This window comes from Pteronotus mesoamericanus, unplaced genomic scaffold (assembly GCF_021234165.1).
Source record: "Pteronotus mesoamericanus isolate MK-2021 breed Mesoamerican mustached bat unplaced genomic scaffold, CSHL_Meso_final scaffold_371, whole genome shotgun sequence".
NCBI lineage: Eukaryota > Metazoa > Chordata > Mammalia > Chiroptera > Mormoopidae > Pteronotus > Pteronotus mesoamericanus.
In genome coordinates, this window is record NW_026555314.1 from 1,630,305 (window position 1) to 1,655,104 (window position 24,800).

At 53.1% G+C, this 24,800-nt stretch overlaps 2 protein-coding genes across 2 annotated transcripts in view; one reads left to right on the plus strand and one right to left on the minus strand.

Annotated features, from left to right (window-relative positions):
* Positions 1–5,656, minus strand: part of UBE2L3 (ubiquitin conjugating enzyme E2 L3) — a 48,066-nt gene extending 42,410 nt beyond the window's left edge. The window contains exon 1 of the mRNA XM_054592796.1: positions 5,602–5,656. Within this exon, the coding sequence (XP_054448771.1) occupies positions 5,602–5,628 (27 nt within the window). The 5' untranslated portion in view covers positions 5,629–5,656. The remainder of the gene's footprint in view (positions 1–5,601) is intronic.
* A 9,293-nt stretch (positions 5,657–14,949) lies between these two features.
* LOC129086332 (RIMS-binding protein 3B-like) lies at positions 14,950–19,931 on the plus strand. Its single transcript, XM_054592795.1, has one exon. It carries the CDS (start codon positions 14,950–14,952, stop codon positions 19,888–19,890), a length of 4,941 nt encoding a protein of 1,646 aa, XP_054448770.1. The 3' UTR covers positions 19,891–19,931.
* The last annotated feature ends 4,869 nt before the right edge of the window (positions 19,932–24,800 follow it).

A 24,800-nucleotide genomic window follows, 5' to 3' on the forward strand; every position in this document is an offset into this window, starting at 1 on the left:
AACCAGGCCAGTTCCCCAGTGGTTCTGGAAAGCACCTCAGGGGCTGGCCTAAAACCCAAGGAGGGGCCAGCACAAAGTCAGAAGCATGCAGCCACACTGGGGAGTAGGTAGATTGTTACTGGGGTTCCTTAGGGCATCTCTCATCACATTGCACATCCATCCTGAGGGATGAAGGCCATTCAATCTCACTGGCTGCCAGGCCCCTCTCGTCTTCAACTACCCAAACCCTACTCATTTGGAAAGGTCAGACCAAGCTCCCTCTCCTTCATGTCAGCGGGTCTTTCCCTCATCTCTACTCCATTATTCAGCTAGGATATACACCCAGCATATAGTGAACAGACCAGGATTTCTTTGTTCTAGTTACATGCCATTCTTCTCCCTTACTCACTGAGCTCCTCAAGGACAAAGCCCAGAGGAGGTACACTCTGTGTTGAGTCTTAAACGACAAGAAGTTACCCTGGTGCAGAGAAGAGACAGCGACGCCCATCAAGAGACCCAGGGTGTGCAGAGCATCCCGTGTTAGGGGTTCCATGGGCCTATAGGGAGAGAAAAGATGGCAATACCTGACCTTGAAGGAATATGGTAAGGAATGTGGATTTTTAAAGAGTCCTGGCCTATTCAGTTTTGTTCCAGTCTCTGAGAGCAGGGCCTGGACACGTGCATTTGCTTTTCTTGGATGAGCTGTTGGTTAGGGATCATATGGGACTGAGGACAGACTGACTGACTGGTGTGGAATAAAAAGAAACCACTGAGGAAACTAATACAGGTGTCCCACCACAAACAGGGATTGCTCGAACTAAGGGAGTAGTAGTGGGGATTGAGAAAAGACAGGCAGTGAACAGAAGGCACATAGTTCAGCACAATCTGGGAAGTAGCTAGATGTGGGAGGAAAGGGTGAGGCAGGTTCCCCTAGACTCTTCCTTGGGTGAATGAACAGACAAGTGGATCAATACCTAAGCAAGAAAGAAGTGCAGGGTACAGGAAGAATTTAGATTTAACCACTTACAGGTCTATGTGTCACTCAAAGGAAAAATCTCAAGATAGTTGGATAAAGAATATGGGCTCAGGAGGGATGTCTTCATGGTTCTCTAAGCTTGAATTCCCACCTTACTGTTGCAGCAAAGAAAACAAGTATCTCTTGCCCTGACTGGTATGGCTCAGTAGGTTGGGTGCTGTCCTACAAACGGAAAAGTTGAGAAAGGTTGTTGGTTCGATTCCTGATCAGGGCACATGCCTGGGCTGCTAGCCAGGTCATGGGTTGGTGGCTTGTGAAGCGGCAGTTGATCGATGGTTCTCTTGCACGTGATGTTTCTCTCCCTCTCCTTCTCCCTTCCTTTCCCTCTCTTTAAAAACAAATAAATAAAATCTTTTAAAAAACAAACAAGAAATATCTCAAACATTCAGTAATACTTCTCAACGCAATGAGAATATTTTCAGGTGTACTGGTATAATAAAATGTGAAATGATCAGCCTCTTTAGAGTTATAACAAGATCAGAAAAGATCCAAGAACTAGGAGACAAATGTTTTTGTTTTAGTATAAATCTTAAAAAAAGTCCCAAATGTTGCAATAACTGAGTATACTCTTTCCCAGCAGCTGTCCATATTATCTTCTAGCAGAGAAACGTTTACAAAGTATATCATTAAAGGAGGCTGAAATTATCCCAATTTACCGGGATGCATGAATTCAGGATAAAAAATGCTATGCTTTTTTTTTAATTCCCCAAAACCCAGAGCGGTTTCAGGACACTCACACTGACAGAACATCATTTGTAAAACTCCCTTAACCTCCGGACACACACAACACACCAGTACCAGACACACTCAATACTCTATTGTGTTACCCAACCTCACAGAATATAAACCTGTACTCAAAAGCAAACTAGTTTATTGCTGAGTACAACTAATTCCAAGGAATGAACTGTAATTTAGTGACTTCCTACTCATTCAAAAGTGATTATGGATTAAAAGCATATCAATATGTAGTCCTGAGTAAAAATCATTTACCCAGGATTAAAACATTCCTAACAAATCTCAAATACTCTTCTCAACAGTTATGCCGTAACAACTAATAAAATGTCACTCCTCTCTTAAATTCACAAATTTTCCCACTGAGAAAGCACTTCTGGGAAGATACTCAGCTGGAGGGCCCTTAGGGGAAATGTGTGCAATTGAGGCTGAAAAGAAATTATGAGGCTGCAATCAATTTCCTTAGCCACACCTTCAGGTTTCTCTTTTGTAGCTATTTCCCTTCTGATTGAAGCAATGGTTACAATCTGGTTATTGCCATCAATGTTGAATTAGCTGCCTGCCAATTAAAACATATTTAATGTTTTATTAATATTGTAATTCCTAAAAAGGCTTCTGAAAAAGTCTACTCCTTTTGGCCAGTGATTTTTAAACTTTTCATTTCACAGCACATATGAACTAATTATTAAAATTCTGCAGCACAGCAAAAAATATATTTTTTGCTAATCTGACCAAAAAAAGGGGGGGGGGTAATTTTGATTCATTCACACCAGGTGGCTATTTTGTGTTGGCTGTTGTCATTGTTTAATTTGACAATCTAACGGGAAGAAAAAGTCAGTGCCCCTATCTAAATAGTTAGGTATTGCACGTTTTAAAAATTCTTGTGGCATGCAGGTTGAAAAATCGCTGCTTTTGGCAAATTTTTTTTAATTAAGGCTTTATCATACTCACTTTGCCTAAAATAACTTCTCAGCCCCATACATGCAAATCAGTCTATCTTTAACACTATCTGCAGTCATTGTTGCAAAGAAACCTCGGAATCTGAGTGTCCTGGGAAAGTTTTTGAGGAAATCTGAAGTTCTTTAAGATGTACTCCATTTGATTATTCAACACGTTCACTTTTTCTTCATGAGAAATCCCTTTTATTTCCACCCCCAACCTGCATCAATCTTTTTCTTTAAAACTAACCAGACTTAAATACTGACACTCAGAGACAATGAGCAATGTCATGAAACCTATCACTCACCCCCACTGAACTGAAACAATTTCCATCCACGAGACTCCAGAAACGACATACCCCTCCATGTATCCTTGAAATGAGAAAGTGTGACAAGGAGCACGGAACTTGGGATTTGGAGCAAGGAAAATTTAACATCTCACCTCTCCCTGCTTCTCCACCTTAAGCAACACTCAACCTACACCTAAGCCTCACTATTTTCTCATTTGTAGAATAAAGACAATACACTAACTTTGTTACTGAAAAGAACTTATGTAAATGATCTAGCATCTAAGAGACACTCAGTTAATGTCACATATTTTTTCTAAGCTCCGATTTGTTTAAACACACACACACACACACAAATCAAAAAACCACAGTAACTCCCCTCACAGAACGACAGGAATCTGAGATCCCCAAATTGGGTCAATTGGGCTAGACTCGGGGATACCAGGATGAATTAGGTCAAGATCCCTGCCCCTGAGGAAGTCAGAACCCAGTGGGAAAGCCAAATCTAACACAAATCACATTGTGATAACAGTTCGAGAAAAACAAAGTACTTGTAGGGTAAGCATCTTGCTTCCTGACAACTGTCAGTTTTGGCTCAAATAAATGTGTAAAAATTCTCTAAAAAGAACGTGCTGGAGTCACACAAAAGAGCAAACAACTCATTCTGAAGGGGGACCACACACACATCATAGGGGAGCTGGGATTACAGTGGAACCTGGGACTTCCCTGGAAGGGAAGAGAGGCCAGAGGAAGGCAGCCTTTTCTTGAGTAGAGTAAACAGAGTGTGCAAAGAGAGACCACATAACAAAAGCAGGAGCCTTTGTTGTCAGAACTGAGATCACAGCTCACTCTCTCTCCCTATTAGAAAAATTTGCACTGCCAGTGAATCTTTCTGTATTCCATTTTCTCACCTACAAAATGGGAATAATAGTGTCTATTTCACTAGGGATTAAACATAATCATGCATGTGAAGTACAGAGCTACCTGTGCAGAGTAAAAGCTAAAAAAAAAGAAAAAAAGTGGCTACTGAGAGGGTGAAAGGGTAGTGGGAAGCCAAGGGGCAGGAGGGGGGACTAAACAGTTACTTTCAGTCAACCTAGGAATGATACTGCATGCCAAGTAAGAAGTTAGGATTAACTAGTGAGGACAATAAAGCCACAGAGGTTTTCCATAGGAGTGCAAGGATTACACATTTGCTTTAGGGTAAAAAAACAAAAATGACAACAACTCTGGTGTCCCTGAAGGGTAATCAGAGGAAAGCACTTAGGAGGGCACCTGAGAGAGAAGAGCATGAATTCAAGTAATTTCCGTTAAGATTAGGAAGGAAAGCAGGCACTCGAGAAATCTTTCTACAGTAAAATTCACAAGGCTTAACCAGGTGACCGCATTCGGGGAGTTGAGTAGGGAAATAAGTGAATAACAGGCCTCTCCTCTGGATGACGGGGTGAATGGTGGTGCGCTCACTTCCAATCGAGTTTTATTGAGTTAAATGTCGTCTCCAGCCGTTAGTGAAACAAAAGAAAGGAAACGTTCTCAGGGAGGGAGGGCCCGGAGGCTGACTCCAAATTCAATGTCCAGTTCTCCCAAGCACTGTTCTGCCCAGGAGGAATCCCAGATCTTTATGTCCCCTCAGGAAACCAGCTCCTGAGCCTTTTTTATTTCCGGCCCGGTGCGGCTTCGCAGCGCTACCCGGCAGTCGACTCACAAACGCTGGAGAGGTCTGCTCTGGAGGACGCCGGCAACACACTCGCGAAAGAATTAAACCAGTTTAGCATCTGTGTTCCTCCCCAAAGGAGCCAATGAGCAGGAAAAGCACCCCGCTGCATTCAAGATACAAAGTATCAAGTTATTTTTATAAACTTTGCCTGGTTTTGATTCGAACGACTGAAGCCAACCCCCCCGCCCCCATCCCAAAAATGGCACTTTGCCTCATCAGGGAAAAGAGATCGGAATGACTAAGTGGCGGGTAGAAAGGGAGACGGGGAAGGAGAGCCGCGCCACGATTGGGGCCGGTCTTCCTGGAGTTGGAACTTGCCGCTGTGTGACTCTGCAGTCACAAGGCGACAGTTTGCTAGAACCCAACGCAATTTCCAACGACCCACCAAAAACTGACCTAACTTTCGTCGCCCCGCATCCTCCTCTATTCCCTAGCCCAAGCCTCCTGGCCTCCGGAGCTGCGGCCCAGCCGAGCGGGGCTCCAAGCCCGGCGCTCTGCGGCCCAGGGCGGGGCGGCTCCGCGGCGCGGGTTCCTTGCCGGGGCTCCAGTGCTCGGGCCTTACCCGCAGGCACCGGTTTGGGGCCTCCCGGCCGACCCCCATATCCACATCGTTCCCGGCCTGTGAAGCGGCCGCCGCGAAGGAGGGTACCCGTCTGGGCTGAGGGGAGCGTGGATACACTAGGCTGGGCTGAGGGGCCAGCGACGGGTCCCAGCGCGGCCTGGCGCTCCCGCCCAGGCTGAGGCCTAGGCGGCCCCGTTAGTTCCTTCAGTCAGCGCACGGCCTAGGGGGGCGGCGGGACCACGTAAGGTGAGAGGCCAGGCAGCGGCAGCACAAGGAGCCCCAGCCCGCCACGGGGCCCCGGGCCCGCGACGCCGCCCCCCGCCCGGCCGGCGCCGGAGAATGGCTTTTACCTTCATCAGCCTCCTGCTGGCCGCCATCTTGGATCTGGTGCTGCTGCCTTCCCAGTGTGCATCACGGCCGGCCGGGCTGCTAGAGCCCCCACACTTCCTGGAGCGGGGGAGGGGCGGCCGAGGCGGGGCACCGGATGTGCAAAACGCCTACTGTGTGCCGGCCACAGTGCTAAAGAGGCGTGGGTGAACAGAACCAGTAGAGACCCTGTGTTTATGGAGTGTCCAATCCGATGGCAATTACAGTGCCTGGCATATAGTAGGTGCACAATAAATACTGATTGCACAAAATCATTAAATAAGCAGGATTATTTCAGGCACTGCTAAGCACTGTGAAGAAAACTGAGTGATTAAAAAAGAAAACTGGTGATGCGAAAGTGACTGTGGGGACCTACTTTTCATTGAGAAATCAGAAAAGCCCACTGAGAACGCAGTATAAATAATGATAGCTAACACTGGTTACCACTAACAGCCCCGTTTCGTGGGAAACAAGCATGGAGAAGCCCGATAATTTGCCCAAAGTCACACCCCACTCCTGTCCACAGCCAATGCTGGGACATGATGGATAGGAAGGAGCAGCTGGGAGGCTTGGAGGAGAATGTTTCAAGGAGGGGAAATGACACTGGCAAGGACCATCAGACTCTCTGGGTTGTGGGTGGCCAGAATGGAGTAAGAAGGATTAGAGGGAGTAAGAAAGGCAGGTGACAGGCTGTGGAGGGCCTTGTAAGAAAAAGAAGGATTTGACTTTTCTCCTGAGTGTTGTGAGAGCCCTTTGATGGATTTGGGTAGCAACCAAGTAGTCAGATACAGGTGTTTAAGGAGAGTACTGTGATTGGATAATGGAGAACAGAAGTAGGTAAGAGGATAAGAAGGGGATGAGGAGCCCTTTGGAAGACTGTTGCAGCCATCCAGGCAGAGAGGTGATGGTTTGGACCTCAGGTAGCAGTACAGGCAAAGAGAAAGCTACAGCTTCAGAGCACATTTTGGCCTTGTGAAGGGGCTTTTCTCCATTCTAAAGGCAGTTTCTCAGAAAAGGAGGGAAGAAAAGGGCGCTGGAAATATACAGCTTGGAATAGGACTGGTCTCCTACAGAGTGTCTGGGAGCCCAGGCTTGACATTGGGAGGGAGCTGGAGAGAGTAGATGACAAGCCTCAGCCAATCAAGGACCCTGTCTGCCTTTTATCTTCCCCATGGCCATCACACAGTGGGTGCTCAATAAACATTTTGCAAATGTATGAGGGACTCTGTCAACTACCTGCTTACAGCCATGGGGGACTTGGAAGTCTGGCCTAGGGACTGACTCCATGGTCCTATTGTGTGCACTGGGCCTGCAGCCTAGCTGGCCCAGGCAAATAAAGAACACAGCTTTATTGAGAACTGTGTTCCCCTATGGAGAAGCACAGAATGAATGGGATACCACCCTGAAGAATTCCAAGCCAGCTGAGGAAACACAATGCCTACTCTTGACCTCAACATGCTAAACTGGGAATAGAGGCTAGGATCAGGAGACGCCAATTGGCCAGAACTAGTCTTTGCTGTGCCATCTTCTTGCATCCTCATCACTACCTTGCAAGATGGCTCCCATGTACCCACTTTGCAGGTAGGGAACCGAGGCCCTGAGCAACAGAATGCCCTTGTTAAATAAGCAACCAGGAAATGTACCCATCTCAGTGGAAAGTTGCCTGGTGTTTGGGGCTCCTCTCCTGCTCTGGCTTCTGGTCAGACCAGCTACACCCCACCCTCCACTGAGCTCAGCTTGGTCACTGAGACCTGACCTTTTTATGCCATCTCCAGAGCCCCCCATCAAAAGTTGCCTTTTCCTCCTCCTAGATTCCAGGTCCTTCTGCGCAAACTTATCACATGCTACTCCTTTCTCCAATCAGCAGGGGGTCCCGGACTCTCATCTGCTAGGTTCAGAGAAGGGGATACAAAGATGACACTTGCCCTCAAGGGGCTGGCATCATCCTGTGGAAGCACCAAGGAAAACTACAGAAGGTGGGAGGATTTGGTGAGTTGTGGAGCTCAGAGGAGGGGCCTGACAGAGGCCGGGCAGGGGCCAGAGATGGAAGGATTTCTACAGCCAGAAAGAGGACAAGAGACATTGCAGGGAAAAGAAAATGCCTCTGCTAAAGCAGGAAATTGGCAATGGGCACTCAGACTTGATAAGCCTGACCGTGTGCCTGGCAATGGGCACTGGACATCTGCACCCACCACTGAATGCATTGGTACCACAGAGCAATGCTAAGATGTTCTATTTCACAATGAGGACACTAAGGCCCTGATAAAATGGCTTGCCTGGCATCACCCAGCTGGGAAGTGGGGTTCCAGGAGGTAGACACCAATCTGGTCCATGCTGGTGAGGCTCCGCCTTGACTTCCCTCGGCTTGCCCAAACCTTCATGTCCTGCATCCCTCCCTTCCCACAACCGGTCCTGCAGCCATACCACACCCCCTGCCTCTAACCATGCTGCTCCCTTGCCTGTGAAGCCTTTGTCATTCCCTCCCCCTAACATCCCCTTATCCATCTGGCAAGTGCTAGTCATTCTTAAGGACCCCACTTACCACGCTCTCCTGGGGGGACTGACAGTCGGCTCTGTGCTGCCCTGAGTGGGAATGCACAAGCCTCAACTACCCCAGCTGCCTCTGAGGTCAGGACTGTTATCGGTCCCATTTACAGAGGAAGAAACTAAGGCTCAAGGGATGAGCAATGCTAAGATGTTCTATTTCACAATGAGGAAACTGAGGCCCTGATAAAATGGCTTGCCTCGTATCACCCAGCTGGGAAGTGGCTTGAGCCCAAATCTGCAGCTGGACTATGAGGGGTAAACCAAGACCTGGGAGACTCAGGTGACCTAAAGGGCTCCCTGCCTCCCTCCTACCCTCCTGTTCTCCCCTCTTCTGTTCTATCCCATCCTCTTGCTTCCTCATGCCTCACTCCCTTCAGCAAACCCCGCTGGAGGTTCTATGTGTATTAATGTGGTGCTGGGCCCCACCCTAACCCGATTAGGTTGGGCACTCAACAAACATTTGATAAAGGACTGTCCCCTGCCCCAGAGCAATGGTCAAATGACTGGACAAATGATATTGCCACTGGTGTGAGTGGGGAGGTAGGCAAGGCCTTGTGCTTCATGCTGCAGGGAAAGGAGGGTGACTAGAATAGGTCCAGAGGGGACAAAAGTAAAGATGGCAGAAGATGGAAGATAGGTCTGTCCTGGCAACACTGGGTCGCTGGGAAACTATGATGCTCCCAACAGCAACAGGGTCCTTGGGAAGTAACAGCCATTTGTCTGTGGGCTTGGGGATGACAATGACGTTCCAGCTGTCAGAGCCAGTGGGCCAGGTTACATGGCACCAATTCAGAGACCAGACTAGGGTCACACAGGCCTGGGCAGAAGTCCTTGTGTAACCCTGAGCAATTTCCTTATCTGTAGAGGAGAGTGCCAGCCTCTTTGGCTGTGGTGAGGACTCAGGGACAAGGCATGTAGAGTACAGGTGGGAGCAGGCTGGCCACCCACAGAGGCACATGCCTGAGGAGCTAGGCCAGGGCTGCCAGAGAGGCCAGTCCAGCAGGCCAGGGGCCCCAGCCAGAGAGCTGGAAGCCGGCATACAGTGTCCCTCCCTGCCCAGAGCACGGGGACCATCCAGAGAAGGCTGCAGGGCCCAGGAAGTGGAGGCAGAGAGAAGCATGGTCCTTCCCCAGGTATCCAGCCCTATCCAGGAAGGGACAGTGCTGGATACCTGGGGAAAGAAGACCTGGTTGGGATCCTGCTGAGCCGCGCTTCCTCTCTGAGCTCCAGTCTCTCCTCAGGCAAAGGAGAACGGAATTGTGAAGAGTCAATGCCAGAGGGTGTGGACCTCCCCCGGGCAGGGTGGGCATGGGAGAGGGCTGGTGCAGAGGGAACAGCATGCGGGGCCTTGCAGGTCCCTCTGCCTGAAATCTGATCTCTGCTCAGGGCAGACCTCACACACCCTCTTATCTCAGTTCCCTTGGGGAACCTGCTCTGCGGGCTTTCGCTCCCCTGTAGCACCACACCCCTCACTCACAGCACTTGCCCAAGCTCTGAGTTCACCACATTCTTTCCCTATATTTGTGTTTAACCTCCGTGTCTTCCCTTAGACTGTAAACGCCATGGGGACAGAGGTCACATATAGCTTGTCTGCCTCTGTCTTCTTTAGGCTTGTTTTTATTGAACACCTATCACGTGCCAGGCACTGTTCCAGATGCTGAGGCGACATCAGAGAACAGAGAGAACACATATCGACCCCCAAATAAGGGAAGTGGAGTGGAAAGCTGGAACTACCGCAGCTGCAGAAGTTAGGAAACTTAAAACCTTTTTGGTGGGCCCTCAGGATGGAGCCCGAAGCCTTCATTAACGCCAGGCAAGCTCTGTAGAGCTCAGTGATTGGGTGGCAGAGCTGAAAGAGGGCCAAGCCAGGCTGGCACAGGAGGCTGTGAACCAGATTACCCAGGATTCCAGACCTATGACGACATAGCCCAAAGGTCATAAACTGGGGCTATGGGGAGAGGCAGCGTGGAATACAGGGCTGGTGATGTGGGGTGAACCAAGACATGAAGGGGGCATGTGGCTTCTCTCAGGGTAAGTGGAAACACAGACTATTAGGGTAGTATGTGTTTGTGCAGATAATACATAAAAGGATCTCTAACTCAGAGGTTTTCAAATTTGCTTCTAGCAGCAAACATCTTTAAGACACTATTAAACCAAAGTCGCCCTGACTGGTGTGGCCCAGTGAGTTGGGCATCGTCTCACAAACCGAAACATTGCTGGTTCAAATCACAGTCAGATCACATGCCTGGGTTGTAGGCCAGGTCCGAGGTTGAGGGCATGTGAGAGGCAGCTGATCAATGTTTCTCCTGCACATGAACATTTCTGTCCCTCTCTTTCTTTCTCCCTTCCCCCTCTCTAAAAATAAATAAATATATATTTAAAATATTTTATTTATTTTATTTGTTTTTAGAGAGGGGGAAGAAAGGGGGAGAAACAGCAATGTGTGATTGCCTTTCACGCGCCCCCTGCTGGGGACCTGGCCTGCAGCCCAGCATGTGCCCTACACTGGGAATCGAACCAGGGGCTCTTTGGTTCGCAGGCTGGCACTCAATCCACTGAGCCACACCAGCTAGGGGATATAAATAAAATATTTTCAAAAAAGAGACTATTAAACCAAAATCTTCCTTAGAATCTGATAAAGGACACTATGGAAGCAGTGGGGACAATGTTTCCCCTTCAACTCCTGGCATATCCTCTCCAACCCTGAGTCTGTAGCATTTCCCCAGAACCTGGAGCCCTAAGGAACCCAGTTTGAAAACCACCCATGTAATCTATCTCTTTTATGGTACAGGCAAGAAAGCCAACACCCTGCCCTGACTGGTGTAGCTCAGTTTGTTGGGCATCATCCCACAAAGCAAAAGGTCACCAGTTTGATTCTTGGTCAGGTCACATGCCTGGGTTAGGGCCCGATGTTTCTCTCCCTCTCTCTCTCCTTCCCTTCCCCTCTCTCTGAGAATAAATAAATAAAATCTTTTTTTTTTTTTAAAGCCAAGACCTAGAGAAGGCAGCAACAAGCAACATGGTGAACTAATGCCCATCTCCGCTCTCCCCGACTCAGAGGAGATGGGGCGACAGGCAGGACGAGTGTGCAGATGGCAGGCGCCTGGCACCGGGGAAGCCCTGGGTTGCTCGCCCACACAACCATATTCAAAATGTCTCTGCCATGCCATGGGTGGTGCCGGCACAAGCAGCTGCTGGATGGTGGCTGTGGGGCCCCAGACACTCACCCCAGAGTCTTCTTCCTTGGCAGCCTGCCCTCCTGACCTGTTGGAGGCTCTGCTCTAGGCTGTAGTAGGACATTGGGTTGTAGAGCCCCACCCACTAACCTTGAAATGACAATCCCGTTCTGCCACAACTGCCCGTGTGCCCTGGCAAAGCCACCTACTCCCGCTGAGCCCCAGGTCCTCCTCTGTCAAAGCTGTAATGAGGATTTCATGAAAAAACGCTCCGCGTGGCTGCCACGTCCAGCGGCCCAGCCCCAGGTCAAAGCTAAGGCCATCTTTACATCTTACCTACCACCACCCCCACACTCACCTCACCTCTCAAAGAGAACATCCGGAGCCCTAATTCCTTGTGTTTGCGTTACTCGCCACTACCCAAAGGCACCTTCTGGGCACAGCCAGTGATTCAAGGAAACCAGGTTTGAAAATATGAGTTCAGCAAAAAGAGTGGAGCCCACAGGGTCACATGCTGAATGAAGAGAGCACCTGCTTCTCAGAGTCTCAGCTTTCCTTCCCACCTCTGACATGGGGCCAAGACCACCTGCCCACCTACCTGGGGAAATGACTGTGTAAGGGACAGGGCCTGTCTGTCTGTCCTGCACCAGGAGCAACGCGGGAAGATCAGTCACAGAGGAGAAGCTGTGGCGGGGAGGGAAAATTCTCTCAGGAAGGCTGTGTGGGTGGCGCGGGCCAGCCAGCCATCCTCAGAGCAGCAGAGCCTGAGTTTGTGAGAGGCCTTATGTGCTGCCTTGGCCGGGCCTGCACCACAGACTGAGAAGCAAAGAGGTCTCTAATGTGACCGCAGTACAGTCTAAATGCAAATGGCCAGGTACCAGATGTCCATCCGCATCTTGAGAGCCACTTGGTGCTGGGCAGAAAGGACAGGGAGGAGCCAGATTTAAGTAGGGCTCCTGAGCTCCTAAATAGACAGGTGGGCAGGCCCAGAAAAGGGTGTGTATGTGTGTGTGTGTGTGTGTGTTTGTGCGCGCGTGCCCGTGTGTTCTGTAGCTCAGAACCCTGACAACATCTCTGCAAAGGCCAGGCCCTCACTCCCAGCCCAGCCTGAGTCCTCTGCTCAATGTCCTGATGAGCAGCCTGGAGCCTGACGCCCCAGCCCTTGCTGCCAGATGGTACCTGAGTATGGGAGCTGGTCAGGTTGGGTGGCCAGGTCAGACAGTGCCCTTCATGCCCTTCCTGCCTGTCTGGTCTGGGGTCTCCACCCAGTCTTTCCGGGAAGAGGCTTTTCCTTTATTCTTCCTCTAAGCCCACCCTGGGCAGGGACACTGATATGTATCAGACATGTCCCTGCTCCAAACGGAGAGGTACCATGTGGGACAATGAGGACTGCAGAGTCCCCGGGAGCCCAGGCCAAGCTTGGACAGTCAGGGAGGGCTTCCTGGAGGAGGAACTGATAAGCTGAGGCCAAAGAACAAGACAAGGTTAGTAGTAGGTGAGCAGACGAAACCAGGGGTTGTGTGGGATCCACTAACCCAGCTGGTTATCTTGAGCAGAACTCTTATTCCACTGGGGCTTGAGACTCCTCATCTATAAATTGGGTGGTTTAAATAATGTATGATGCCCTGGCTGGTGTAGCTCAGTGGATTGAGTGCTGGCCTGTGAACCAAAGGGTCACCAGTTCGATTCCTAGTAAGGGCACGTGCCTGGGTTGCAGGCCAGGCACAAGAGGCAACTGTGGAATGTATCTCACACATCAACATTTTCCTCCATCTCTTTCTTCCTCCCTTCCCCTCTCACTAAGAATACATAAATAGCCTTTTAAAATAAATAATATATGGCAAACACTTAGCACGACACCTAGTAGGTCCTTGATCTGCCACAGATTTTGTTGTCATTTTTGTATCAGGCAAGGTTGGCATCCTAGACAGGGGGAACAACACATGCAAAGGCCCAGGGGTCTTTGAGCCAGGGGTATTCTTCCAGCTCCTGGAAGAAGCTTGCGAGCGTCCAGGTCAAGCCCTGGGTGGGAAGATGAGAACTTACCTGAACTTTGATGCCGCTCCTACTGCACACCCTCAGCTGAGAGACTCCTGGTGATATCAACACACTCACTGTGTAGAATCTGGGAGAGGTGAAGTAACCAGCCATGGTCACTCAGCCAAAAAGTGGCAGAGCCTAGATGGAAACTCAGGTCTCTGAGGGTTCCCACCTGCCATGAGGCATCCAGAGTGAGTCCAGGGAGCACAGAGAGTACCTGTGCTGCTTCCACCATGGCAGCCCTGCCCAGCCTCAGCCAAACCCCTGCCTTGTAATCCTCAGTTCTCTTGCTGCCAAAAAGGGACTTGGATTAAAACTAGGGAGCTGCTGACAAGAGCTTTGATCTGCTCTGGGCACCGTGTGCTCTCACCTCATCAAAACCTCACAGTTAGAGGATATGAATGCTCAGAGAGGTCAGGGAACCCTGGGAGGTCACACAGCCCAGAAGAGGACTGCATTATTGGCCAATTTTACAGATGAGGACATGGAAGTGGCACAAGAAGCTGAAGAACTGTTTGACTCCAGAGGTCCTCCAGCCCTAACCAGCTGATCACACTACCCTTGGAGAGCCGTGGAAAGTTCTCTGGCCTTGCTGTTTCCAAGGAGGTGGTGTGGGGACCCATAGTGGCCTCTGGCTTTACCTTTTGTAGAAGCAGGTAGCCCTAGGCACTCCTGGGCTGGGCCAAAGGGCAGGCTGGACCCCCACAGGAGCCTCATTCTCTCACTTCCCACCCATCCTCTAGAACTGGGTTCTACTTGCCCCGCCCTCCTATAGATGCAGAATGTGGCTCCCCGGGGAGAAGAAGACTGGAGAAGGGTCTTCATACCTGCTCCCCTGAGATGGGAAGATAGAGTCAGAGTGCTCCTGGACTCTGGAAACAGAATGTTGCAGGTCAGGACTTTGGTCTCAGCTAGCACCATACCCAGGCAGTGGGCTCAAAAGTTCCCATCTGTAAGCACAGGAGCTTTAAATAGATAATGTATGCCAGTGCTTGGCACCACAGGGAGCCTTGGAAGGTTAGGCACATTGGGGATGCAGGCACCAGACACACCCTACCCTAGCCAGCGGCCCAGCGCCCACCCCCAGTTTGGGTATATCTTGTTACAGTTTTCAGACACCTAAATCCATGGCAGGGCCAGGTGGGGCCTGCTCAAACCCCATCTGTGATTTTAACCCACACACGGAGCCCCTTTCTCCAGGCACAGAGGAGCAACCTGACTTTCCTACAGCTCATTGGCCTGAAAGGAATTGTACAGTGCCTGGGAGAGTGCTCGGGTCAGTCACAAGGGACATGATGCGAAGAAGAGGGAGAATCCTGCAGCCAGGGAGACCCATGGGGAATCCTGGGAAGATCATGGGCTGCGTTGAGCGGGGGGTGTCGAAAATCCATCCCCAGCCTAGGCACCCGTAGCAGGGGGTGAGAGAACACACCCAGAGGCGGAAGGGGCGCGCGGAGAACCCTTAGGGGCGCCGGAAGGGGCGCGCGGGGCGGTTGGCCGGCTGGGGCGGCAGCCGTTGGCGAGCAGAGGCTTCGGCCCGGCGACGTCCCTGGCCGGGCAGCAGCCACCATGACCAAGGACTCGCCCAACTCTTCGGGTGGCAGCCGCGCGACACCCAAGAAGCTGAGCCCAACGGCGGCGGTACTGGAAGAGCAGAGGCGGGAGCTGGAGAAGCTGCGGGCTGAGCTGGAGGCGGAGCGAGCGCGCGGGCGGACGGACCGGCGGCGCTTCGCGGCCCAGGCGCGCCAGCGGCGGGAGGCAGCGGAGAGGGAGCGGCAGCAACTGGTTGACCATCTGCACTCCAAGTGGGAGGCACAGCGGTGTCGAGAGCTCCAGCAGCTGCAGGAGGAGGTGCTCAGAGAGCGCGAGGCCGAGATCCGGCAGCTGCTCCGTTGGAAGGAGGCCGAGATGCGGCAGCTGCAGCAGCTGCTGCACCGCGAGCGCGACGGCGTTGTTCGCCAGGCGCGGGAGCTGCAGCGCCAGCTGGCCGCGGAGTTGGTGAACCGCGGCTACTGCGGCCGCGCGGGGGCGCCAGACGTCGCCGCCGCGCAGTGTCACTGTCGCCTGCAGGAAGTGTTGGCGCAACTTCGCTGGGATACCGACGGCGAGCAGGCCTCGCGCATCCGCCACCTGCAGGCGGCGCTCGACGTGGAGCGTCAGCTCTTCCTCAGGTACATCCTGAAGCACTTTCGCTGGCACCCGGTTTTGTCCGGTACCCTCGATACCCAGGCTGTGCGTTCTTCGAAAGAGCCCCACCCCGGGACTTCCGACGACTCTCGCCATCCCCCAAAGTTCGCCTGTCGACTCGAATCCCTTGACAGCCTGGGTGCCCGCGTTCCCATGCGCTCCCGCTCCCTCGACGTGGTGCCCGCAGCGTGCTCCAAATCCCCTAACAGCCTGCTCCCCACGCGTGCCAGGTCCCTCGGTTCTTTGGCACCAGCGAGTGTCCGCTTGCTCGACAGCACTCTGAGTCGCCCCAAGGCCCTTGAATCCGAGGAGCGGGACTCCTCCTCACCAGACACTTTCATCCTGGACTCACCGAGTCCCCCGCCGCCACCGCTGCCACTACCACCACCATCGGAGCACAGAGGACCTACCAACAGGCCAGGAGAAGACTCCGGGAGCCAGCCCTGCGAGGCCCTGACTCTCTCACCGCTGTGCCTGGACTACCACAAGCTTGTGAGGCAGAACTCAGAACTGTCCGAGGCGTTGCAGGTGCTGGCGCGCCGCTGCTCTGGCCTGCAAGAAGAGAACATGCAATTGCGGCGCGCGGGCTTTCCCGGCGCGGCCGAGGAGAAGGTGAAGCGGCTCAAGGTGAAGAACGCGGAGCTAACAGGCCTGGCTCGGCGCCTAGAGGACCGGGCCCGCAAGCTGCAAGAAACCAACCTGCGGGCTGTGAGCGCGCCTGTGCCTGGGGAGAGTCTCGTTGGCCTGGAGCTGTGCCAGGCCTTTGCCCGTCAGCGCGCCCGAGACTTGTCGGAGCAGGCGAGCGCGCTGTTGGCCAAGGACAAGCAGATCGAAGAGCTGCAGCAGGAGTGCCACTTGCTGCAAGCGCACATCGCCTCGGGCCTCAGCAGCACTCCGCACCCTAATGGGGGTGCGGCCAGCGCCCAGTGGCTCAAAGTTAGCGACTTGGACCGGCTACAGCGCGAGTCCCAGCGGGAGGTTCTGCGCCTGCAGAAGCAGCTGACGCTGCAGCAGGCCACCGGCTGCGCCCGGAAGGAGGCGAGCTGCCAAAGCGTACCCTGCGAGGAGGTGCGGTGTCAGGTGCAGGCGCTGGAGCTCGAGCTGAGCGCGCGGCGGCGCGAGTGCGAGGAGCTGAGCGCGCAGGCGGCGGCGGCGCGGCGGCGCGGCGACGAGGCAGAGGCACAGCTGCAGATCGCGCTACGTGAGGGCGCCTGGCTGGCCAAGGAGAACGCGCGTCTGCAGGCCCAAGCCGACTGTACGGTAAAGGTGGCAGAAAAGAATGACGACGTGCGCGGGCAGCTGGGCTGCGCGTGCCGGGAGCGCGACGCCGCCGGCTTGCAGGAGGAACAGCTGCTGCAGCAGGCGGCGCACGGGCAGGACAGGCAGCAACAGCTGCAGCATGACCTGCAGAAGGCCTTGCGTGATCTCCAGGCTGTCCGGGAGGAGATGCGAGCGCTGCAGTGTCAGCCTTGTCACCATCCCCAGGAACCCCAAGAGGCCCCTCAAGCCCCAGATTCCCAAGGCAGGAATACCAGCAGCAGGACCAAGTTCCAGCTGCGGCCTGAAGACCAAGCATCTCTAAAGCCCAGCAGAGATAAACAGGAGGAGAAGGAAGCCTCTCTGCTAGAGAGCCCAGTTGCCCTCGGGGATCTAGCCAGTGACCCCCAACTGCCAGACAGAGTGCCAGAGAGTCAACCTCTGGACTCCAGACCCCAGGCCAAGAAAATCAGCTCCCAGTCAAGCTCCTCCTCAGAGGTGGAATCCATGTGGGCCACTGTGCCATCCTGCCTTACTCTGGATGTGGACTCAGCCAGTGAGGTGGAGGATCTGGATTCTGACAGCGTGTCCTTGACCCTGGAAGTGGAGGACTTAGAAACCCCTGCCACCCCCAAGCTCAAAATCTTCCTGGTTCGCTATAGCTACAACCCATTTGAGGGACCCAATGAGCACCCTGAGAATGAGCTGCCTCTTACGGCTGGGGATTATATATATATCTTTGGGGATATGGATGAGGATGGCTTCTATGAAGGAGAGCTTGAGGATGGCCGGCGGGGCCTGGTGCCCTCCAACCTGGTAGAGCAGATTCCAGACAGCGACATCCTCGGCTGCTGGCCCCTGGAATCCCCCGACCTTTGCCCCACTCAACTCCCAGCTGGACAGGGCAAAGCTTCAAAGGAAGACACTGGTCACTGCTCATTGCCTGGGAAAGCTCAGCAAACTCTGGACACAGAGATATGCCAGATGGTGAGGGCAGGCTCCCAGACAGAAGTGGCAATAGAGACCTCTGATGCCAAGACAGAAGATGGCTGGCTGGGCTCACTGCAGAGTGCGGAGGAGCAGGACTTCTCCAAACCCCTTCTAGGGGCCAAAGGAGTCCTTTGTGTGGCCCCCAAGCAACTACAACTGCAGAATGTTACAGCCACATCGGCCAAGATCACCTGGGTCTACAGCAGCAGCCACCACTCGCACGTGGTATACCTCAATGACCATAAGCATGCCCTGACCCCAGCGGGTGTGAGCAGCTACACCTTCTACACCCTGCATCCCAGCACACGGTACCAGGTGCGGGTGCAGCTGCAGCTGCCGTGGGACTCACTGCAGGTGCACTGGGAAACCATGTCTTCCACTATCACTTTTGACACACCCTTGGCAGGACCCCCTGACCCTCCATTGGATGTGCAGGTAGAGCGTCACAGCTCACCAGGATTTCTGAAGGTCAGCTGGCTCCCAGTGACGATCCACTCGGCCGGGTCCTCGAATGGAGTCCAGGTCACTGGCTATGCTGTGTATGCCGATGGGCTCAAGGTTGCAGAGATCACTGATGCCACCGCTGGGAGCACCCTGTTGGCACTGTCCCAGCTCCAGTTGCTCGTGATGTGCCAGAAGGTCTCGGTGAGAACCATTTCACTTTGTGGGGAGTCACTGGATTCAGTGCCAGCTCAGATCCCTCAGGACTGTTTTAACTGTAACAAATCTCCAGAGACCTCTCCCTATAGCTACACCTGTGGTGACCTGTCTCCCTGCAGAGTCACCTCCCCCACCTGCCCTCAGAGGCTAGTGCTAGCTCCACTGAGTGCTAAGGCCAATTCCCACATCCCCAGCAGCTGTGGGGAGCCCCTGGCCGAGCTCCTAGAAGCATTCCCTGAGGCATCCCCACGGAGTTGCTCCCTGGTGCCCAACCTGAATTCAGAGAGAGAACGTCCAAGTGCAGGGGCTGGCAACCAAACCCAAGGGCTCACAGAGGCCTGGGGAGTCCACAGAAAAGACCAGATCTTTCAGAAGAGTCCCCAGAGCCACAAGCCGCCTCTGCCCAGCAGCCAGTCCGAAGGGGAAGAAGACCACTACCGGCACATGGGCAACAGCCAAAGCCCTGCCCTGGGAGTTACCCGTCTGTTCCCTGGGTGTGGGCCTGGGAAGGGAGCATGCCAGGCAAAGTCTGACCTTGAGAAGGTCCTTGGGCAAAAGCAAGATGCCCAAGTGTTCACCCCTCCCCAGACGGGCACCAGCCACCAATATATGCCTGACTTCCACGACATACTGCAGGAGGAGGAGGCGGCAGTGTGCTTTGGTCCATGGGCCACAGAGAGGCAAGGACAGAGAAGGGAGTTTAGGACCCAGAGTGGGCGAGGTCAGGCCCTGGGGGGTGATAGAGAGAACCAGCCCCAGGAGCCCAGCTCTGCACCTAGTCCAGCTCCATCCAGCAAAGCCATTAAGCTGTCCAGTGGAGGCCCCCCATTGCTTGGGGCGAGCGCGGACACTCCAGTCAGGGTCTTTGTGGCGCTCTTTGACTATGACCCCCTGGTGATGTCCCCCAACCCTGAGGCTGCAGAGGAGGAGCTGACCTTCCAGAAAGGGCAGTTGCTGAGAGTGTGGGGCTCTCAGGACTCCCATGGCTGCTACTATGGGGAATGCAACGGTCAAGTGGGCAACATCCCTGGGCACCTGGTGGCTGAGGTGGAGGTGGCCATGGAGGGGACTGGTAAGAGGTGGCATTTGCCAGTGCAAGGACACCTGCCCTCTGTGGCCCACTTAGATGACTTAGAGGGGCTCACCAGCCCCCAAGAAGCCTTCCCTCTGCCCCAAGGGAACCCCAGGAAACCCTCACTGTGGACTCCAATGACCATGATGGCAGCTCTGGACTATGACCCCAAAGACGAGCAAGCAGGGGGTCAGATGAAGGACAAGCTGTCACTGAAGGCTGGGGACCTGGTCACAGTCTACGGGCCAATGGATGACAAGGGATTCTATTATGGGGAGTCAGGCAGCCACAGAGGCCTTGTCCCAGCCCACCTGCTGGATCACGTGTCCCTCCATGGAGAGTGAGCAGGGCTACCCAAAGGGGTAGTGACTTCTGGCCACCCACTCCCTGCCAGAGAAGCAAGCACACAAACCCTTCCACTACCACCCCTCCTCGTCCCCATGAGCACCCCCGTGTGAAATTGATATCAGTCCTTTAGTGTCCCCTAACCTATGAGAGCAGCAGAGCTGAAGTCTGAACTCAGCCGTTTCCAGAAGGGAACAGGACAAGCATCCCCTAGAGTGTGACAGGCTGCTTCGGAGTTGTCATTCCCCACTGCAGGCACGTGGAGAAGTGCCTTTCTGTGCTCATTATGCTTTTCTTTAGGAGGTTACCATTATCCATCCATTGCCATGTATGAAAGTCTCAAGAAAAGCCTGCCTCTTAAAACAAAAAAGTGACCAGAATGTTATTTTTCTATCAGATGTTCAACCCCTTATTAAAATGTTGATAGAAAAAAGAAAAAGCATATTTTACAAATGAAAGCACAACCAAGAGAAACACAAGCTGTTTCTCCTCCCTCTGTTCTCTTCAGAGGGGCACAAGGGCTGCAGACATGTTGTCCCAGCGGTGGGGGAGGGGGAGGGGCAACCTCTTGATCATTATGGGGCACAGATCAGAGTCAGCTGGAAGCGCTGCCAAGGGGCCAGCCACGAGCCAGTACTGAGAAGAAGGGCCCTCAAAGCTCTGCACAGCCAGCTTCTCCCATGGGCCTCCCTGCCTAGGGAATTTGTGTCCCTTGGTGGAGGTTGGGACAGTGTCTCCCAGCTGCTTCCTGAAGAACTCCCCTGGGAGGGCACGTCCACATTTACTCCAGCTGCTGAGGCTCACGGAGTCCCCTCAGGTCCCATGGTTCCACAGCGGCTTCCGCGTATGGTCTTCTGGGGCTCCCCCTTCAGGAGAGTGGGGATGAGGGGGATGGTCTTCCTCCTTCTCTGCTTCTGTTTGATGCCCCCTTGCTTCCCTGAGTCCGACAATGCTGTCTGAGGAAGGGCACTGCCTTCCCGAGTGCAGGAGGAAATTACTGGAAGCATTTCCTGGGCAGGAGGGTTGGAGGCACAGGTAGGTTCTTTTGGGGGTTGGTGAACTGGGTCCAGAGGGTTCCACCACACTGTTCCTGGGTTCAAGGTGGGAACGGGGAAGGGGCAGACCCAGGGGCTGTTTCAACCAGACACACTGCTGCCTTAACCTCAAAGAACACAGGAGCCAGCGCAGCTGCGGTGTGCACACACACGCACTTGCCACTCGTGAACAGAATGTTTCGAGGCTGGACTCGGGAAGGGAACCCTTCACCCCATCCGCTCAGGGCCATGATCATCCCCCTCCCAGGCTCACAACCACCCATTTTTTTTCTTTTAAAATGTTATCTATTTATTTATTTTAGAGAGAGGGGAAGGGAGAGGGATAGAGAGGTAGAGAAACATCAATGTAAGAGACAGACATTGATAAGTTGCCTCTTGTATGTGCCCAGAGGAGGGAGGGACTGAACCCACAACTCAGGCATGTGCCCCGCCCAGGAATCAAACCCGTGACCTTTCACTTGGCTGGACTACGCCCAACCAACTGAGCCACACCAGTCAGGGCTATAATCACCCGTTTTTATAGTGAAAAAGTAGGCTCAATGGTTGCCCTGGGGAAGTAACCCAGACCAGCTCACAATTTTTTAAATAATTGTGATAAAACACACATAACATAAAGTTGACGATCTCCACCAATTTTTTTTGTACAATTGAGTAATTTACATTGTTGTGCAAGCAATCTCCAGAACTCTTTTCACCTTGCAAAACTGAAACTCTGTACACATTAAAAAACAACAACAACTCATTCCTCTCCCTCCTCAGCCCTTGATAGCTTCTGATCTTTGTTCTGTCTCTATGAATTTGACTACTCTAGAGACCTCCTGTAAATTGGCCATATATAGTAAATTTGTCTTTTTATGTCTGGCTTATTTCACTTAGCATAATATTTTCAAGCTCCACCCATGCTGTAGCATGTGTCAGAACTTCATTTCTTTTTAATATTCTGAATAACATTCCATTGTATGGATGTGCCATATCTCGTTTATCTATTCACCTATCAGTGGACACTTGTGTTGCTTCTACTTGTGAACAGTGCTGCTGTGAACATAGGTGTAGAAGTATCTCCTCAGCTTTCACAGTTTTTCAAACAATCATTTCCTTTGAGCTCACAACCTAGAATGGAAATTGAGAACGATGAGCAATAAAAAAACTGCTCGTGCAGGAGGGGACAGCTCAGCCCCTCCTGGACACTGGGTTGGAGGTCTTGGTGCCCATGGGCTAAAGGGTGGAGACAAACAGAATTCTCACATGCTGGGAGAGCAACAACAGTTTAGCAGTAGAATAGAAACTGATCCATGCACTTTCAAAATGAAATACAGTAACTAATGCCATAAGAACCACAAATACAACCCAAGAGGAAGTATGCCAGCCACATCATTCCATAATTTTTCACTTAACTTTACACCCTTCCCTGACCATTGGCCAAGACCATTCTCCTTTTTCCCAGTCGCTGCAGGATAGTCCATCTCTAGGCTATAAAGTGGCACCTCCACACCTCGTTCAGCCCCCACCCTGCTTTGTTTTTCTCCATTGTCCTCATCTGCACTTGGTATATTGCCAATGGCTTTTCTATAGTCTGTGTCCTACCCCCACAGCCATGCCCTCATCAGAATGTAACCTCCAGAAGGAAGAGGCCTCTGGCTTGTTCATTGTCCATAAATATGTGCTGAATGGAGGAAGAAGCAGTTTTTTACTATCCCTTGTATATGGCCCCTGTGCTGAGCCCAGACACTGGCCTGTTCTCCAGACATTCACACCATGCATAGGCTGCACCATCCCTTGGAATAGAGTAAGACATGACCCCTATGTAGCAGAGGAAGGCTTTGCTAATTCTGACCACGGGCACTGGAACAAATGAGGAGGAGGGCATCCTAGGCAGCGAAAATAGCAGAAACAAATGCCCCAAGGCACGTGAAAGAGTGATTGCACATTTGAGAAACTGGGATAGTAGGGGCACAGGAAGAGATAAACGAACTGGTGACAGGTGCCCATCAGCTGTAAGGGCCCCCCCTTCTGGAAGGGTTTCAAAGTCCTCAAGAGCTTCCTCATGCTGCCACTAGGGGGCAGCCTGGGCACACCAAGGGTTGTTCTCCGGGGACTGTACTTGGCCTGAGCCCCAGCAGATGAGGCCCACACCTACCTTACTCAGGCCCTAACCTGTGTCAAGGTGATCAGGCAATGTCTCTTTGACCCTGCAAGCCGAGGATTCAGGCCCCACCCACGCTGTTCTCTCCCTCCCTTCTCCCCAGAGCACCCTGGGGAATCTCCCACACAGGGACCCCTAGGGAACATTCTTCCAGAGGACCCAGAAACGGTGTCAGGCCTGGCAAGTCTGACACCCACCCACAGGAAAGCCTCCCTCTTCATTTTTCCTGCAGTTCCACTCCTGCAAATCCCAGCTTCCCTGAGGCCATGGGAAGCTGGAGTGAGTGAAGAAAAAAGCCCAAGGCCAAGTGGGCTATGGAAGGCAGGGCCACTGGCCTCAGTTTCCTCATCCGTGGAGGGGGCGTGGGGATGTTTTGAGCAGATTCTATCTGCAGAGCACTTAGCCCAGAGTCAGGACCCAAAGGAAGACCAAGAAACCTGGTGAGGCAAAAGCAGCAGAAGCCTGGGGCAGGAGCAGATAGCTCTGGGTCCAGCAGGCATCCCCCAAGAGCCCGGGAACCTGAAGACTTTGAGTGGAGCCAAGGGGAGGCCATGTGGGTGTAGTGAGGAGGCTGGGGAGGAGTGAATGCCTGGTCATGGCGTGCACGGGGCCCCTGGCCGGCTGACCAGGTGACTCGGAGGCCCAAATCCTGTCCAGGCCTGCCCAGGAAGAGACAGGGGGATGGAGAGCCCAGCTGGCCAGAGGGCAGAGGAGCCTACAGAGTGGTGAAGGGGCGGTGTCCAAGGAGTCTGGAGAGTTCTGGAGCAAGGGTCACTGAGCCTGATCTGGCACTGTCCACTTCTACCCAGGGGCCTCTGGCCAGGGCAGGTCTCAGGGCCTCGCCACCCCTCCACCCAACAGAGGAGAGGCTTCAGGCATTTCTCCTCATTTTCTGTTCTCTTCCCACACGTTGGATGAGTTTTCCTGTTTCCCAAGCCAGGACACTGAGATCCAGTGGCTGGAGCAAAAGCAGCTGCCACAAAAGCAGCATAAAGACAGCCAAGTGGCTCCTTTAATCTTTCCCATGGCCCTCTGCTGTGGGAACCGCCCCCCAATCTTGCCAGAGACCCCTGGGACTAGATCCTCTGTCCCCCTCCACCTCTGCCACAAGTTCAGACTCCACCTTTTGGTCACACCTCCTCTCCCTGTCTCAGCCTCATAAAGGTCAGATGTGAAGGCTGGGTCGAGGCATGTGGGAGGTCAGGGGTTCCACCTAAGGCAGAGCACATTGGGCCACCCCAGGTGTGTGAAACCAAACGTCGTGCCAGGTAGAGCTGGCTGTAGGAACCTGGGCCCAGGGGGCTCCTGGGACCACGGTGGCTTCACTTACGCCCCAGCGGCCCCACAGGTCCAGCCAGGTCTGGGCTCAGTCCTGTGTATCCCTGACTGAGGTGGTGGGGGCGGGGGCGGAGGGTGGGGAGGGTGTCCGCAACAGGTCTGTTCAGGGCCGGAGTGTCTGGTGTTTGGAGGTCCCTTCCCTCAAAATCCCTGGCCTCTGATAGCTGGCTACGGTGTGTGTGCCCGGCTGCGGCCTGAGCTCTCAGAATAACTCCCTTTAAATCCTTCAGTAACTGACCACTTGACTGGCTGTGCCCACCTGGCTGAACCTCCAGGACATTGACCTCAGAGTGGGGTGGATCCAAATCCTGGACCACTCGCTTCCTGCTTGGGCAGCCTCAGGCAGCTCCTCAACTCTCAGCTTCCATTTCTT

Excerpts from the sequence above, each read along its gene's own strand:
- LOC129086332 (XM_054592795.1), top strand. The coding sequence starts at position 14,950 with ATGACCAAGGACTCGCCCAACTCTTCGGGTGGCAGCCGCGCGACACCC.